This window comes from Nematostella vectensis, chromosome 3 (assembly GCF_932526225.1).
Source record: "Nematostella vectensis chromosome 3, jaNemVect1.1, whole genome shotgun sequence".
NCBI classification, from domain to species: domain Eukaryota; kingdom Metazoa; phylum Cnidaria; class Anthozoa; order Actiniaria; family Edwardsiidae; genus Nematostella; species Nematostella vectensis.
The window spans coordinates 1,943,512-1,958,944 of record NC_064036.1 but is presented as its reverse complement, the minus strand read 5'-3'; the positions used below and the strand labels follow the sequence as shown (position 1 = coordinate 1,958,944).

The 15,433-nt window shown below is 37.7% G+C and overlaps 4 protein-coding genes and 1 long non-coding RNA gene across 6 annotated transcripts; 2 read left to right on the top strand and 3 right to left on the bottom strand.

Moving 5' to 3' along the window:
* Positions 1 to 411: 411 nt before the first annotated feature.
* Positions 412 to 1,580, bottom strand: LOC116621127. The gene is made up of 2 exons (XR_004297330.2): positions 1,040 to 1,580; positions 412 to 965 (listed from the first exon to the last, which is right to left on the bottom strand). It is a non-coding gene; the product is annotated as an uncharacterized LOC116621127 (long non-coding RNA).
* A 42-nt stretch (positions 1,581 to 1,622) lies between these two features.
* LOC5516969 (F-actin-capping protein subunit beta isoforms 1 and 2) lies at positions 1,623 to 6,957 on the top strand. Its single transcript, XM_001636949.3, has 11 exons — positions 1,623 to 1,784; positions 2,168 to 2,257; positions 3,189 to 3,310; positions 3,554 to 3,667; positions 4,082 to 4,161; positions 4,269 to 4,330; positions 4,786 to 4,848; positions 5,232 to 5,285; positions 5,893 to 5,958; positions 6,033 to 6,109; positions 6,390 to 6,957. Exons 1-11 carry the CDS (start codon positions 1,782 to 1,784, stop codon positions 6,472 to 6,474), a joined length of 816 nt encoding a protein of 271 aa, XP_001636999.1. The 5' UTR covers positions 1,623 to 1,781; the 3' UTR covers positions 6,475 to 6,957.
* A 207-nt stretch (positions 6,958 to 7,164) lies between these two features.
* LOC5516970 (phosphatidylinositol N-acetylglucosaminyltransferase subunit P) lies at positions 7,165 to 8,525 on the bottom strand. Its single transcript, XM_001637019.3, has 4 exons — positions 8,368 to 8,525; positions 8,205 to 8,277; positions 7,906 to 8,024; positions 7,165 to 7,569 (listed from the first exon to the last, which is right to left on the bottom strand). The coding sequence occupies exons 1-4, from the start codon at positions 8,447 to 8,449 to the stop codon at positions 7,454 to 7,456; spliced, it is 390 nt and encodes a 129-aa protein (XP_001637069.2). The 5' UTR covers positions 8,450 to 8,525; the 3' UTR covers positions 7,165 to 7,453.
* LOC5516957 (protein phosphatase 1 regulatory subunit 7) lies at positions 8,193 to 12,975 on the top strand. Of its 2 annotated transcripts, none has more exons than XM_048724809.1 (11): positions 8,193 to 8,377; positions 8,497 to 8,612; positions 8,696 to 8,739; positions 9,144 to 9,209; positions 9,911 to 10,041; positions 10,169 to 10,331; positions 10,582 to 10,656; positions 10,764 to 10,805; positions 11,499 to 11,603; positions 11,677 to 11,763; positions 11,973 to 12,975. In XM_048724809.1, exons 1-11 carry the CDS (start codon positions 8,286 to 8,288, stop codon positions 12,144 to 12,146), a joined length of 1,095 nt encoding a protein of 364 aa, XP_048580766.1. In that variant the 5' UTR covers positions 8,193 to 8,285; the 3' UTR covers positions 12,147 to 12,975. The 2 variants fall into 2 exon arrangements, with proteins under 2 accessions (XP_048580766.1, XP_048580767.1); XM_048724810.1 differs by having other exon boundaries at positions 8,335 to 8,377; positions 8,517 to 8,612.
* Positions 12,976 to 13,603: 628 nt separating this feature from the next.
* Positions 13,604 to 14,985, bottom strand: LOC5516965 (dopamine receptor 4-like). The gene has a single exon (XM_048724811.1). It carries the CDS (start codon positions 14,524 to 14,526, stop codon positions 13,819 to 13,821), a length of 708 nt encoding a protein of 235 aa, XP_048580768.1. The 5' UTR covers positions 14,527 to 14,985; the 3' UTR covers positions 13,604 to 13,818.
* Between the last annotated feature and the right edge of the window lie 448 nt (positions 14,986 to 15,433).

Below are 15,433 nucleotides of genomic sequence, written 5' to 3'. Positions count from 1 at the left end.
GCCTCTTCTTATCCCAGTCACCCCGACCAGGCGCGGAACTTGTTCTTGTATCGCCCTTATCAGGCACGGATCGGATCAATAACAGCAAAAATTCTGTGCTTTTTACGAAAAAAAAGAGCTGTCGCCTCAAATAACAGAATGCAAACTTGCGGCTCATAGTTAACGTACATACTCCAAATATTTTGACCTGTTTTCGTATACAGCTGTAAATATGCCTGCTTATATTTTTATGTAACCCATGCTACTTAGACTTTCTCAATGTCCGCTGACCAGCTTTTTAGAAATTTGCTTCTGCTGTACAACCTCTCCGCGCGCCTGTTTTTTTATTTTATTTTTTATTTTACTGATTTTTGATTTTCGAGGAAAATACCCACCCGCGCGCTCCTATCAGGGAAAATCAAAGAGAGCGACTTGGCGCAAGTGTACATGCTACTCTTTTGTTTTAGTTGACCTGCTCCTCGCTCACATTTGTGTCGCGCTCGTCCCCTCAGTCCATAATTTTCAGTTGCGGATCTAGGAGGGGGTTTAAACCCCCCTTTGGGCTGCCCGTAAACCCATTTGTAACAAAAAAATACCCCTACCCCCTTTGTGACTGAGCCAACCCCCCTTTAGCGAAAAGCTAAATCCGCAACAAATGTTATTGCTATTTTGCAAGTTTTATTGCTGTCTACATCTTTATTTTCCCTGTTAAAACGCACTTGCGCTCCTGGTGCACTGATGTCATACGCGTTTTCATAACAATGTTGTTAGCTATGGCTGTGTCGCGCTTGTTTGCGTTCATCACCGTTTTTGAATTCATCTGGCTCGTACACTTTTCAGATTCGTCACTGTTGCGCTTGCGTTTTTTTTCCAGTGTCTCCCATTGTTTGCCGGTTCGTTTATGTGTTGTCTTGTTTTCCCTATTTCGAGCTTGAGTCCAATATTGTCATTATCATCATTACAATAATAAGTACTACCTACAAAATCTACAAAACAAATCAACGTTACTTCCGGCGCGCAGAAGAGAAATTGTGTTCGAAAGTGAAAGAATTTTACTCACTCGAATGTAGCGCTGTTACTTGTGGTGATATGAAGAAGATGATATGAGAAGATGTAGTTGGCTGTCGGCGACAATGACCTGATTCGGATACTTTACTTAAAACGCTATCCGTGAAAGTCCAGAAAGGCTGATCACCACAGCACCAGTATGGGGGCTGCTGGCGTCAAAGAGCTCGGTAAAGTTGAGGTAATTAGATGCATTTCTTTACTATTTTGATATTCAACCTTGTTCCAACTGTTGGCATCTAAAATGGTTGTGTATTTCCCTACGAGAAAGACGGAAATTTAAAAGAACACAAGTAACAAAAGTGCTGAAGTTCCGCCAAATCTGATATTACTCGCCATTTTGCCTCCTGTAACCGATGGGGGAGGAGAATCATAGATTCTCCTTGAAGAGGTGTTTAAAAAAAATACAAGAAAAGCGTAGAAACAAATAAGTGAACTTCCTTGTCTCGCACAAAAATTAAACAGGATCCATCCATATAGAAAAGGCGTTTCCACCCCTCCCCCGACACCAGTCACGGCGCCATCTTTTGGTTCATCGGGTCAACATTACCATATATGGTTAGGTGTGTTTTGATTGGTTCGTTCATGTTCCGTGGTGGGTCCTGCACGGCGGCCATCTTGGAAGTTTGTGGCGTTTCCGGCGAAACTTGAAAGTGTATTTTATAGCTGAAAATTAGGTCATTTATATTGATATTCCCTCCTAATTTTGAAGACTATACCTCATCTCCACCTTAACCATGGTAAGTGTCAAGTCCATGTATTTTTTTGGGGTTTATGAGAGATAATTTCAGCAGCACTTTTATCCTAGACTTAGATATGCACCCGGAAAGTATGCATTCCTTCCTTTTTTCGTTTGCTCCTGTTTAAGGTTTTTATTCTATAATGGTGCATACAACCGGATGATTTTGACCTTATATTCTAGGTTTATATATAATTTCTGTATTTGCACAATTATAGCCGCGACTTTAAATAACATTAAAATATTCGTTAACCATCAGCGGCTTCCAATTTCACCTCTCTTTCTTCATTCCTTGATCCTATACGTCTGTGATCTCTATGATTCATTTTATACGGAATTTTGTGAAAGCACTTCTCGAACTGGATGTATTGTTCTCTTCAACAGACTGAAAGACAACTGGATTGTGCTTTGGATCTCATGCGGCGCTTGCCTCCTCAACAGATCGAGAAAAACCTTAGCGATCTGATTGATTTGGTGAGTTTGTGCCTTGGATGACAACTATTGTGGTGATAGGTTAGGGTGATTACTTTCTATTTTAACTTGTATAATGGAATGAAAAAAGGCTGGCTAGAGATTCCTACACCCGCTTTGATTAATTGATACTGAATATGGTAAATTCATTTGATTTCTCTTCATTCGATCATTTATGAACAAGGGTTTGTTTTTGTTCTGAACTGTGTTTTGGGTAATCCTTGTTTTGTAAGGCTTATTTCTTCCACAAAGTGATACTTGATTGCATGAGTATTTACGATGGTACGATTTTGAGATCAAGAGAATGTTATGCAGTTATTTTCATATGATATTTTGACAAGCAATGGAAACCAAAAAATATACTGAGCCTTTGATGTTATGATGGGATAAGCACAAATTTTAAACAAGTTATTATAATGAAATCTTGGTTTGTTAGGCAATCGAATGCCTTAAAATGGATTTGATTGTGTATGGCATTTCACTAGAAAAGTTTTGAGATGGAGATCTGTCCCTTCTCTTTGTGTTTGAGGTAAGTATTGTTGAGAGTGTACTTCCTCAAAGTTCTGGGCCTATTCCAGATTAGGAGTTTAGAAGAGTTGCTAAGTTCAGAAGTTACACTAGAAAGTACCTGGAAGAATACAGTCCAGTCAATATGAAGAATGGATGGTACTCCAAGTCCCAGTCCAGACTAGAAAAAAAGTTGATAAAATACTATGCTTTATTTGCTTGAAAAATAATTGGGTATGAATTGTTTAATTACAGAACATTTCAGAGTAAAGTCATTTAATTATATTTTTATCTAAATTTGATTGAATCAAATGTCCAAACTCATTCAAGCTAATACACCTGGTGTAATTTGTTAAGCAGGATATATACATGAATTAAACCCTTGATACAAGAATGTGCCTGATAAATGTGTTTCTGTTGGTGCCAGGTGCCCTCCTTGTGTGAGGATCTTCTCTCATCTGTGGATCAACCATTGAAAATTGCACGAGACAAGCAAACTGGCAAAGATTACTTGCTTTGTGATTACAACAGAGATGGGGACTCATACAGGTTATGTTTTAACTCAAGCTACCTGTCCATTTGCTGTTACATACCTAACCTAGTTAAGGGGGACTGGTGTTCCCTCTTTGGACTGAAATTTTGGAAGAAACACATGGGTGTCAAAATCCACTAATGTACGCTTGCTTAGTCATGTTTTATGCATTGTTGATTCGTCCCTGATATGTGTATGCAAGTTCAGAGCTAATGCCAGAGTTTATGGCTAAGAATATACTAAACGCCATGTTTTTGCAGGTCGCCATGGAGTAACACCTACGACCCACCCTTGGATGATGGTGCAGTTCCATCAGACAGACTACGCAAACTAGAGATTGATGCTAACTCTGCTTTTGACCAGTATAGAGAAATGTAAGTTGTATGTTTGGTTATCTCAGGGGATATATTTTCCTAACTTCCGTATTTAACAATGTACAAAAAATTTTTTTTTTGGGGGGGTACTGTACTTGACTTCATACGTGGTGCCTGACAAAGCTAAAACTTCATGCCTGCCAACCCTCCTCCCCAAAAAAGGATGAAAAAAATGTCACCTAAAAAAAATTGAAATTCCCTTCCCATAAAAATATCAAATACTTTACATGCTTACATATAATTTCTTCAGAATCCATGGCTTTTTTTCATGATTCATGTGTAAACTTTTAGGATCTGTATTGTAGGATCTGTAATCTCCATTTGTAAAAGACCTTATTTTGACCTTCATTTTTAAAGTTAAAAATGTTTGCATAGGTTAATATGGTAACCTTTTGTTCTATTGTTGATTTTCAGGTACTTTGAAGGAGGCGTCTCATCGGTTTATCTTTGGGATCTAGATCATGGTTTTGCTGGTGTTATACTTATCAAGAAAGGTATCATGCTCTTTTCTTTTGTTACATGACAATATCTGTCTCTATTTTTATGCATTCAGTAGCATTTGTCCATTGGCTTCATAACTGAATGTCATTTGATCTGGTAGCCGGCGATGGATCCAGGAAAATTAAAGGATGCTGGGATTCCATTCATGTTGTGGAAGTCCAGGTAAAACCTGAAATAATGTGCAAATTGCATACAAGATACACACTATGAGCAGTGGTTCTGACAGGGTGCAGGAAAAAAAAAGCTTATTGTCTTGGATTTTTTGTTAAAGAAACATTTATCTTGCTTTTTTTGGCAGGACCATGCTGTAAAATGCTGATTTTATGGCTTAACCAGAGTCCCTTATTTGCATATAACAGACAAAGTCCTACTACCCTGCTAGCAGGGCTTTCCTGTTTGTTTCTATTAGTCCACTTGTCTGTGTTGCGTCACAGTTCTTTCAAGCTCTCATTTGTTTGTGTTAGCAGAAGAAACCTCTGCCGATTGTGTCCTACACATAACTTGTAGCTCCTCACTTGTCACTTATATGCAAGTTCTAATATATTTTAAAAGAATAGTATATTGTGTTCATTTAGATATAATGTTATCTTTGATCTAAAGATATCCAAATCTTGCAGGAGAAAAGCAGCGGTAGACAAGCCCATTACAAGCTTACCTCAACTGCCATGTTATGGCTCCAGGTAATGATTTTTACTTCTGATGAAAGTTGTGTTGTATGAAAGAAGTGCCTTTTGTCACTGATGTTATGGATGCAGCCACTCAGTCTCATTGTATCATGAGACAAAGTAGAGCACTCCGGCTAAGTGCCAGCTAGGCCAACCCCTTCTTAGAAGGTGCTTATTCAACCACACCAGTACAACGTTTTTGGATTCAAAGGGAGGTGCCTCACATTTAATCTCTCCTTTTCATTTCACCTTTTTGGATTATTCCTGTTTTTTTTTTCTTCCTTTTGTGTGTGTTGATTTTTGTTAATATTATTATATCACATTATGTCACAAGCATAATAAAGTTGTTTTTTTTAAAAAAATAGAGAAGGGCTCTAATATTGTTGCATGCTCCACAGACTAACAAAGTTGGATCGGGCATTATGAATCTGGGTGGAAGCCTGACAAGACAGGTAAAAAATAAAACCAGCATGTATTTATATCTCTTTTTTATTGAGCCCTTTTAGCCAGAACATGATGCATGTTACCATACCTACAAGGTTTTGAAAAGTTAGCCTGCTACCATGAAATTATCATATCCCACTGAAGCTTTCAAATCGACGCTGGTTGATTAGTGGAATTCATGCAACCTTTTTGGATTATCTGACAAGAACATTGAGCCACAGTAGCATGCATACAGTAAACACACAGTAAACTTCATGATTTACTTACTTCAATTGTATGAAAATACATGTGTATTCCCATCATTGATGTTCAATTGCTGCCATGAAGCTATATTGTGTCAGGCGCATGTTTCCATGTGCTTCATGGCATTAAGCTCTTAGTGCTGATTATTCACCAGTAAACCAGTATGCAGAGTAAAGCACTTCTTTTACCAGGCATTCACCGTTTGAAGTACATTCTCCCCATATCCTACATTTTCTATGGCTTTTCCCCATTTTCTTCATAATGGTGCCCAGTATTTATTACATTTGGCATACAGTTATGCTACTAAGAGTGCTACTGTTACCGTTAATAATATAACAACCTTTAAATAAACATTTTTTTTATTATTTTAAGGTGGAGGTTGATAGTCCCGTCAGTGATGCTAGCCCCCACATTGCTAACATTGGCAAGATGGTGGAGGTGAGGGTCTGAATTAACACATCTTACATCATGTCTTTTGATGAGCCTTATTGTTTTTCCTGCACTTTTTCCAGGACATGGAAAACAAGATGAGGAACACATTGAATGAAATTTACTTTGGAAAAACAAGGGACATTGTAAATTCTCTGAGGTAGGTTTTGTGATACTTATGGATTTATTTAAAAAAGGCATCCTTGAGCATTGCAAGTTTTGATGGTGTCTGCCAATCCAAAGTATTGGTTACCTTTTTGGATTGGCCCATACTCAATTCTCTTGCAGTGCCCTATCAGCTTGAGTAATCTTGCCCTGTATAATATAAACTAGGAAATACTTTGTTACAGCTCTGGTTTATTCTTTCTTACAGTATATAGGTGTTCTATATGTTTTGTTTCCCTGTTCTATCAGATAATGATTGTTTATTTTTTTGGTAGGAGTGTAAATAGTCTTGCTAGTCAAAATGATCAGAAGAGAATGCAAGCAGAACTATTCCAAACGCTCAAGAACCGCCAGAAGTAAAGACTCCATGCACATATTTTCAGTGCAAATTGTTTCCTTAGTAAGTGAAAATCAAAACAGAGGTGGCCTTTACAATGTCCAGTGGATAACAATCACTGGATCTTCAAGTTTGTAGGCACACTGATTAGGGGAGTGCTAACTGTACTGAGACCTTGAAAGGATCAGCTTAGAGTTTGTATTCTCAATATTAGAATTGATTTACTATAACATTTCATTGCATTCCTTGCAATGTTATTCCTGGTTAAAGTACTGCCAGTATAAATGCATCTACACATTCCATCGTGTACTTGCATTTAATTCTGCAGTTTTACGAGGATCTAGTGCAAAGTTCTAAGTGTTGTTGTTTTGGTTACCTTGTGGTTTCTTTTCTTTGTTAGACTCATTTGACATTAATAAATTGATTAAGTAATTGTAAGTAATTGATGTAATAGATGAAACATACTTTGCTATTATGGTATATGAGAATAAAACATGCATTTCTTAGTCTGCTTTTGTAATTTCTCTATCAGTCCTTTTTTCATATAACAAGAGATATGTGGAAAAAGAAGTATTTTGTAGAAGCCGTTGGTCTCCAACCTTGGTTGTTGTCATTTCTTTTTTTTTTTTTTTGGGGGGGGGGGGGGAGGGATTGAGGTCAAGCATTTTCATTCACACATGAAGTCAACCATTTGCCATATGACACAAGTCAAGTTAAACACATCTTTGTTTATTAGATTTCTGTTGTCTCCAGTTGATGTACTTATGGCAGAAATAGGAGTAACAGGCTACCCTTGCCAAGTAGTGTTGCCTCTCTTTAAAAGGCCTATGCTACCCTTGCCAAGTATAGGGTTGCCCTCCTTAACAGGCTTATGTTACCCTTGCCAAGTAGAGCTGCCTGACATTTGGCATTGTGTGTGTTACCCTTGCCAAGTAGGGTTGCCTCTCCTTAAAAGGTTGATGTTGCCTATGACTAGGGTCTGTTGCTCAACTGCAGACTGTTTCAATAATTATCCAATAAATACAATTTTTTGTTGACTTGGTATATTGGTATGTCAGCAAGTGGAGGCATACTGGAGTCTGTCATTTCTTGATCCACAAGAAATCTAGAGTGCTCATCTAATATAGAATTTGAACAAATCAGAGAAGTTATAATCAGGTAATCAAAAATCATCTAGTTTTTTGCATTTATAGTTAACTGGCTTCTAGTGGTGCCAAATATATTAAAATGGTGGAAAATCAATCATTCAAACAAAAGAATTTAAACAAATGATATAAGTAATAGTCAGGCAATCAAACATAGTTTTCTGTCGGTATATGGCAAGAGGACAGCTTTCGAAGTTTATACTCTGCTAGCTTAGCCCATCTACCTGTTTTTCTGTTGTTTGCAGTACATGTCTAATCTGTGTCTGTCTGTCCATCTGTCTGTATGTCAATGGTAAATTTGGGGGTTACCTGCTATAGTATTTATTGAGTCCAGTGATGGGGTAGATTTCAGATAATGAGCAAAATAGAACCACACCACAATCAAAAAAGCAACCAGCAAATACACAGGTCCAGCTACAAGCCAGTACCTATATAAAAATAAATTAGGATATAATTTTTGACAAGATATGGACATGATGTAGGGAGCGAGGGGAAGGGGGGGGGGGGGGGGGTTGTAGGAAGAAAGGATAGTGTATAAATACAGATGCAAGCTTGGGTTTCCTGTGGTTTTGATGGTTCAGCTGTCAGACTAATAACAACCTACTTACCGCTGTGGAAGGTATGTAATACCGATACTTTGAAGCCACTCTTCGCGTACAAATGCCCACACAAGGTACAAAGCTAACGAAATGAGGAAGGAACGTCAACATATAGATGCCATGAAACTAGACCACCACATCAAAGAACGTCTAAATGCAAATTTACACTCACCGAACCCTAAGTAAGTACCTAAATACAGCACAAAACCATAAATTGCTCTTTCAGGGATTGGCAAAGGTGTATTCTCGGACATTTTTCTGGTGAAAGACGTTTGGCATTTTCTTTCTTTTTCACACTAAGCCCGCTGGACATGTTGATAGGCGGCTGCATCCGTGGCAGACTGGGTTCTAGTGGTGTCAACTGTGGTAAAATGGCGGATCAAGAGATGGTGAGCGACTCCTCTGTCATGGAAGAAGGTATTTGCTTGAGGAGCTAGTATTTGCACTGATCCTTTGAACCATCTAGTTAAATTCATGTTGCATTTCCATAATTTCTCCAGATTCAGCAGAAGTTCGCATTGTTAATCTTGATCCAGAAACAGAGGTATTTGTCTACAACGAAATTAACTCTTGTTAATATTTTGAGTGGTGTGTGTTTCAAACGACGTTTTATTGACTGAGAAGATATCCTTTATGATCTGTTTAAAATGCCCTGAAATCATTCGAATTCATGTTTCGTTTGTTAAAATCATCTACGAAGATTGCCAATTTTTTAGTTATTTGGTTGTGTAACGTCGTTTATTTTCTGCAAAGTAAAAAATAAAAATAAAATCTTAAGTAAGCTTAAGTACAGTATAAACGTAAGTATTACTCATTTACAACTAGTTTCACCATATAAATGGCCTTGAAAATGTTGACCTTAATTCGATTACGTTAGGGTTGACAAGGCCTTAGTTTGCAAAAGAATAATAAAACAATTACATAATTTAACATGTTTTTTTTTTCTAGGATGTGGATTTGACTCATGGCAGAATAGATAAGATACAGAATTTTGAAAGGCTTCGATGTGTCAAGGTGAGTGAAATAATAAAAGTAAGGTTATATTTTATTAAGAATGATATGTGCACATCCAGGGCCAGTAGTCACATATTTACATAGCTGTAGCAGGCTTTGAATACTTGAGGCACAATACAGAAACATTAAGAAAACAATGGGGGGCACAGCCATGCCCCAACTCGTCATTTCCTTATAATTTTTGAAAATATTTTGGGGGCATGTGCCCCCAGTGCCCCACCCCTTGCTACGGCCCTGATTTAACTTGAGGGGTTCAGATGCATTTCTTTGGGTTTCTTTTGTAGTTTTTGCATCTTCATTTTTTTGGGTGTTGAAAACTTTCTCTTTTTTTAGGGAGAGTGGTTATGTTTTTTTCTGTAATACCTCTTTCCTGTCATACCTCTTCTATTTGTCTTTGGCATCAATGTAATATAAAATTGATTGATAGATATACTAGTTTAGCCTTCTCCAGAGCATATACCTTTCGTGTGTTTGGATTAAAAAAAAAAACAAGATGCAATTAAGCAATTGTTTATTTCTTAGTAATGCAATTGTATTGACACTCAAAAATGATAAGAAACAATTGCTCCCATTCATGACAGCATGCAATAAGTGTCAAAAATAGGAAAAGGCTTTGGAAAAAAATCAGAGTGTGGATGCCATCCCGATGCTCTGCCCACTCTTGATTATGACGAGGTGAGCTCTCTATTTTCTCTTTGCAGTCCTTGTGCTTAAGAAGAAATGAGATCAAGAAACTTGAAAACCTCGAAACGTTGACATCACTAGAAGAACTCGATTTTTATGATAATCAGATCTCTAAGATTGAGAATTTAGACCGTCTTGTTAATTTAAGGTACGATTTGACAGATGACATGCATTTCACAATTAAAACCTTTTGAATCTTTAGCCCCTACATATGGAGGGATGTAATGAAAGTGTCGCAATGAGAAATGTCAGTGTATTTTTTTTTTTCTCCACAGAATTCTAGACTTGTCCTTTAATGTCATAAAAGTAATTGAAAACCTTAATTCACTTACAAAACTGGAGAAGCTTTACCTGGTACAAAATAAAATTGGTAGAATAGAGGGACTGGAGCACCTTACTGAGCTAACAATGGTTGAGCTTGGAGCTAATAAAATTAGGGTAAGTGGAGTGCCAGCCATTTGTGGAAGTGCATATGGATGAAAAATATATAAATGTTTAGTATTTGTAGAGTGCAAATAATATTTAAAAGACATGTCAGATGTGCTTCACATACTATAAGCTGGATAGACACATTGGGTAGAGTGTGTGTGAGTTTGTGCCTTCCAAACCATTAGTAAACATTCATCAATATGCTATTTAATTTAATTATGTAAACGTTGATGATAAAATATTTTAAAATGTACTACAGGTTCTGGAGGGATTGGAACATCTGACGAAGCTAGAAAGCCTTTTTGTTGGAAAAAATAAAATTACTGAGCTTCAGGTAAAGTTGAGTTTTATTTTAACCTGAAGGTTCATTTTTAAAGACAATATAAAAATTTTATAAGAATATTTTAACAATATTTCAAAAAGATATTCTTACTATTTTAGAATCTGAGTGGCCTGTGCAGCCTCAAGGTTCTTAGCATACAGGTGAGCTAGATTTATGAGAATCTAAGTGCATTTAGACTTCCAGAAAATGTTTGGAGCATTTTTTTTATCAGAACTTTTTTATATTATATTTATAAATTATAATTATGACTTCTTATAGAGAGTAGGCGTCCTTAGAGTAAAGGTCCAATCTACCTTGTCTATGAGGCTTGCATAATGCATAAAGAAAAGTCATTGTCAATGTTTTGGGCACCCACCAGTGAGCTAGGTCAAGATTTTTTTCATTCCTTTTCTGACTGTCTACTTTTGCAAGTGCCATTACATGTCTTGGCTGGTTGTTTTTGATCATTATATGAAAAAAGCGCAATATAAATTAATAAATTATTATTATTATTATTATTATTATTATTATTATTATTATTATTATTATTATTATTATTATTATTATTATTATTATTGTCAGATGACATGACAAGAAGACAAATTTCCATTGATGTCATTGATTAAACTCTTCAGTTCAATTTTATAAGCTCTATTGAAAATTTTGATTTCAATAAAATTCAAAATTGTTTCTGAATCTGATAGCTAGTCTATTTGTTTTCGGTCACACAGCTTGATAAAGAAAATTACACGGTGTTTATTTTTTCCCAGTTCAGATCTCATGGTTGGTGTTAACATTATCTTCAGTATCCTGGCTTTATCAGTTGTCATCATGTTTTTCTGTTTGTTTTTCAGAGTAACAGAATAGTTGAGTTGAAAGGTCTGGAACATTTAGAGAGCCTGGAAGAGTTATACATCAGCCATAATGGTATTGAGGAAATAAAAGGCTTAGAAAGCTTGGTATGTCAATGAAGTTATTTGTATTAGATTTTATTCAACACTTCTAATTAATATCATAATTATTCCCTTGCAGACCAAACTTAATACTCTTGACCTGGCTTCAAACAGGATCAAAAGAATTTCAAATGTTGGTCACCTTCTAAACTTGGAGGAGTTCTGGGTAAATAAAAAAAGAAAGGGTTTTATATTAAATTTGCCATTTTCGAGAGGCCAGTTGCCCTTCTCTTAATTTAAACTTCAATTTGTATTCTATTACCTGTAAATATTTACCAAAGTGCAGTGTTAGAGGAAGAGGGCTCCTGTAACAACTTTTAAAAAACTATTGTTTCTATGAGTAACTTATATACTTTGACTGCTTTTTTTTTAAAGTTTAATGACAACCAGCTTGAACACTGGGAAGATCTGGATGAGCTTGCAAAGTGTCCCAAGTTGCACACAGTATACCTAGAACGGAATCCCCTGTCAAGAGACACGGCATACAGGCGCAAGGTCAAGCTGGCTCTGCCTGCACTTAAACAGATTGATGCGACACTATGCCACTGAACTGTGCTGTTGGCTGAATTCCATCCTTGAAGACCTAGGGACTACAGGATGAGAGATAGCATTCTCTGTTAATTACTTGAGAAGGTCATCTCACTCTACCCACAATGCATTGTATACAATGAGTGTATGGGTTCCAGGATAGCTTAGTACTGTAGTTTCGCATACAATGTTTAAATTGTGGCTATCATCAAAATTGGCTGCTAAGGGCTGTGCTCTCCACAGTATAATTATATCTAGCAAAACTGCAGTTATTTTTTTATCTTGCAGACAAGTGGTTGTATAATTATCCATTATGTAACGAGTCCTTTTTGTGGTTAGACCACACACATAGTGAAAACCTTATTTTACAGTAATATGCTTAGGGCAATATAGTATATCCCACAATCCAGCAGGTATAGCAGACATTATTAAACGGCAACTCAAGAAAGAAAGAATGAAAAGTTACTTTTAGTTTTAGCACTACTGTATTACAGTATTCCCAATATATGGTAGCACTTTGAGAACCCATGTGTGTTAACCCATGTTCCATTATGGGTTACCCATAAGGCAACGCGGGCTATGGTTTATTGTTTTTTCAGGGTGACCTAATAAGAATGGGCTTACACAAGTACTTAATATTCCACTGATTTGATACCCTGGTTTCGTATTGTAGAGGGCAAATTTCTATCTTAAATAGGCTTGCAATTAGTAGTTTACAAAATGACACTGTATTTGACCTCTGTGTATTCTGTGGCACAATTTTTATGGAGATAAACGTTTTCACATTTTTGATGTATTTAGGTATGATATTATCTTTAAATTAAAAAGCGATTAAAGTTTGCGTGCGGGATATGGTTTAGATGTTACACGTTACTGGCTGCACGGCATTCGTTTGTCGCGCTTTCGAGTTTTCAGCAGATCGAGAACACCTGGAACCCAGAGTAGACAATGGGAGGCGTTCCTAAGTTTTTTGTAGGTCAAACCAGTATGTGAACAGCGGAAACAAGGATGGGAGCGTATTCTGACCAATCGTATGAAAGACATTTAAAGGACCAGAGCCCACAAAGACCAGGGTCTGGGAGCATATCACGTCACACGCTTGTGCTGTTCATTATTTTACGGGGGTAGGCTAGACCTAGTCCGCGGGAGACTGAGGTGAACAGAAGCAGCTGGAGCATAAGTGGTGTCCCAAGTCATGGAAATTACACACTGAAACTTTTCGTGTTTCATATTATAATATAGCGTCCTCCTTTTGTTTTACGATGTGCGTCAATGGACAAAGGTCGCTGGTGGTACTATATCATCTAAAATTATTTTTATATGACCTTATCCGCCAATATGCTCCCCATAGAAACTTTGTCCTGGCTCTGAAGTGTTCTAGGAGTTCTGTTCTGTCTAAAAGTCGGTGGTAATGATTGTCCTCTTGCTAAAATGGCAACCCTATTTTGACACAACTGTTTCCCAGCATTTCTGATCTCCCTCATTCTGAAAAACAAAATGAGAGGATTTAAGCTACTGTTTGAGTAAATGATGACTGTAGAAACAGCATGCGCTGACCACACAGATGCAGACTCGCTATCAGTAACGGGCCCTGTCACAGAGACAATAAGCATAGGCGTACTACAAAGGAGGAATATCACAAAAACGATGAGCATAGTTCTTGTAACACGCTGTACTGTGCGCTCTTTGGGTTTCAGAGCTGTTGACGAATATCTTTGAGATTCTCTGCTGGTTTAATTTGCGTATACAGCACATAGCATAACGTGGTTATGACAATGCAGGAGATGATAAAAGTTGCTGTAATCATAAACGCAGTTGCTCTTGTAACCCAGAACTGAATGATGGGAAGAACTGTCATCAATATCCAAATAGACGCTATAGTCGCAATAACGCGCTGTTTTGTGACTTTTTCCTGGTAATGTATTCTCGAAGTCACGATCAAAAATCGATCGAACGCGATGGCGGTCAGGTTCAGAAACGAAACACCGTTAAGTAGGACCCCCATGGTATAAGTTAGAATCCCACTCTTGCAATAAAGGCTAAAGCTGTCAGTAAGTCTTCCGACCTTCTTGGCGACATACCCTGGTTGTACGATCATACCGAGGAGCAAATCCGACGCAGATAGGCTGTATAGAAGTAGCGTGGAGGGCTTTCGGAGAGCAGGCGAGTGGTACATGCCCATCATCAGTAGCACATTCAAGACAATGGCGGGAAGCATTGTGATGCAGTTGAAAACCGCCGCCGCAATGTAAGCATTTCGAGCCCGCAAAATACGCTCATGGTCATAAACCAAGAAGAAACATGTTCTAGATGAGGAATTGCTTGCCATCGGACTTGTTAAACCTCGCCAAGAATTATGACAAACATGCGAGGGCGGCCAAAAAGGGCTGCTATTCAGCATGCACCTAGTATTGTGTCGAGGCGCTAATAATGCTTGTGGTCGTATTGACGGTTTAATTGTTTTTTCCTCTTGGTAGTTGGCTATCTCTCACATATTCTCTTCATTCTATAGAAACACCTGTGCATGATCATAGACATGGCGATTGACATGACGAAAAAACATGACTTGACGATTCCAATAGGCTCATTTTACATCAAATAAGGCGGAAAATTCCCCTAAGTACTTAGTGAGTAATATCAAACAAAATATCAAGTGCGCCTTTTTTTAATTGATGTGACGTTTTGTAAAGTTTCATTGAAATTTGAGCTTTCCGTCCCTGAGCCCATACATAGCGCAAGGAAAATCTGGATATGTGCTTTTCCATGGCGATTCAACCCCTGGTGAGCATGACGGATACTCGTGCCAAAAGAGAAAACGCGGGTTGAATAAGATGCATAATATCGCATACTAATAAACTAAAACATTCACCTTCGCCTTAGGACAACAGTATTCACTAAGTAGCCAAGATTTGCCGAGAGGTATGCGCAGGCCGCTTGACGGTGATAGTGAGCTCACCTTGCGGTGTCAGTGAGCGCACCTTGCGGTGTCAGTGAGCGCACCTTGCGTGCCCCGCCCTGCTGCACGCCTCGAAGATCAGAGACGCCGGTACACCCTGCATGATAAGGATTTTCACGAAGCTAACACATTGAATATTAATGTATTGCTGTTTATGTTTTTAAAATATTTGCTGCCAGGCTTTGTTATACCCCCCTCTACCATCACGTGCGCATTCTCTCTTCCACACCCCCCACCCCCAGCCTATTCATTTTTATTATTATGAGCCCCTGTTTTTATATAGTACGCTGGCCGCCAATAATAGGACTATAAAAATAGACTACATTTGTGAAATTGTATAATATCGAAACAA

Excerpts from the sequence above, each read along its gene's own strand:
- LOC5516957 (XM_048724809.1), top strand. The coding sequence starts at position 8,286 with ATGAGGAAGGAACGTCAACATATAGATGCCATGAAACTAGACCACCAC. Across the intron at positions 10,806-11,498 it reads TCAAGGTTCTTAGCATACAG|AGTAACAGAATAGTTGAGTT; the intron begins GTGAGCTAGATT and ends TTTGTTTTTCAG. Across the intron at positions 11,604-11,676 it reads TAAAAGGCTTAGAAAGCTTG|ACCAAACTTAATACTCTTGA; the intron begins GTATGTCAATGA and ends ATTCCCTTGCAG.
- LOC5516965 (XM_048724811.1), bottom strand. The coding sequence starts at position 14,526 with ATGCTGAATAGCAGCCCTTTTTGGCCGCCCTCGCATGTTTGTCATAAT.
- LOC5516969 (XM_001636949.3), top strand. Across the intron at positions 3,311-3,553 it reads AGAGATGGGGACTCATACAG|GTCGCCATGGAGTAACACCT; the intron begins GTTATGTTTTAA and ends ATGTTTTTGCAG. Across the intron at positions 4,849-5,231 it reads CTGCCATGTTATGGCTCCAG|ACTAACAAAGTTGGATCGGG; the intron begins GTAATGATTTTT and ends CATGCTCCACAG.
- LOC5516970 (XM_001637019.3), bottom strand. The coding sequence starts at position 8,449 with ATGTCCGAGAATACACCTTTGCCAATCCCTGAAAGAGCAATTTATGGT. Across the intron at positions 8,025-8,204 it reads ATTACATACCTTCCACAGCG|GTACTGGCTTGTAGCTGGAC; the intron begins GTAAGTAGGTTG and ends ATTTTTATATAG. Across the intron at positions 7,570-7,905 it reads CTCAATAAATACTATAGCAG|ATGAGCACTCTAGATTTCTT; the intron begins GTAACCCCCAAA and ends ATTCTATATTAG.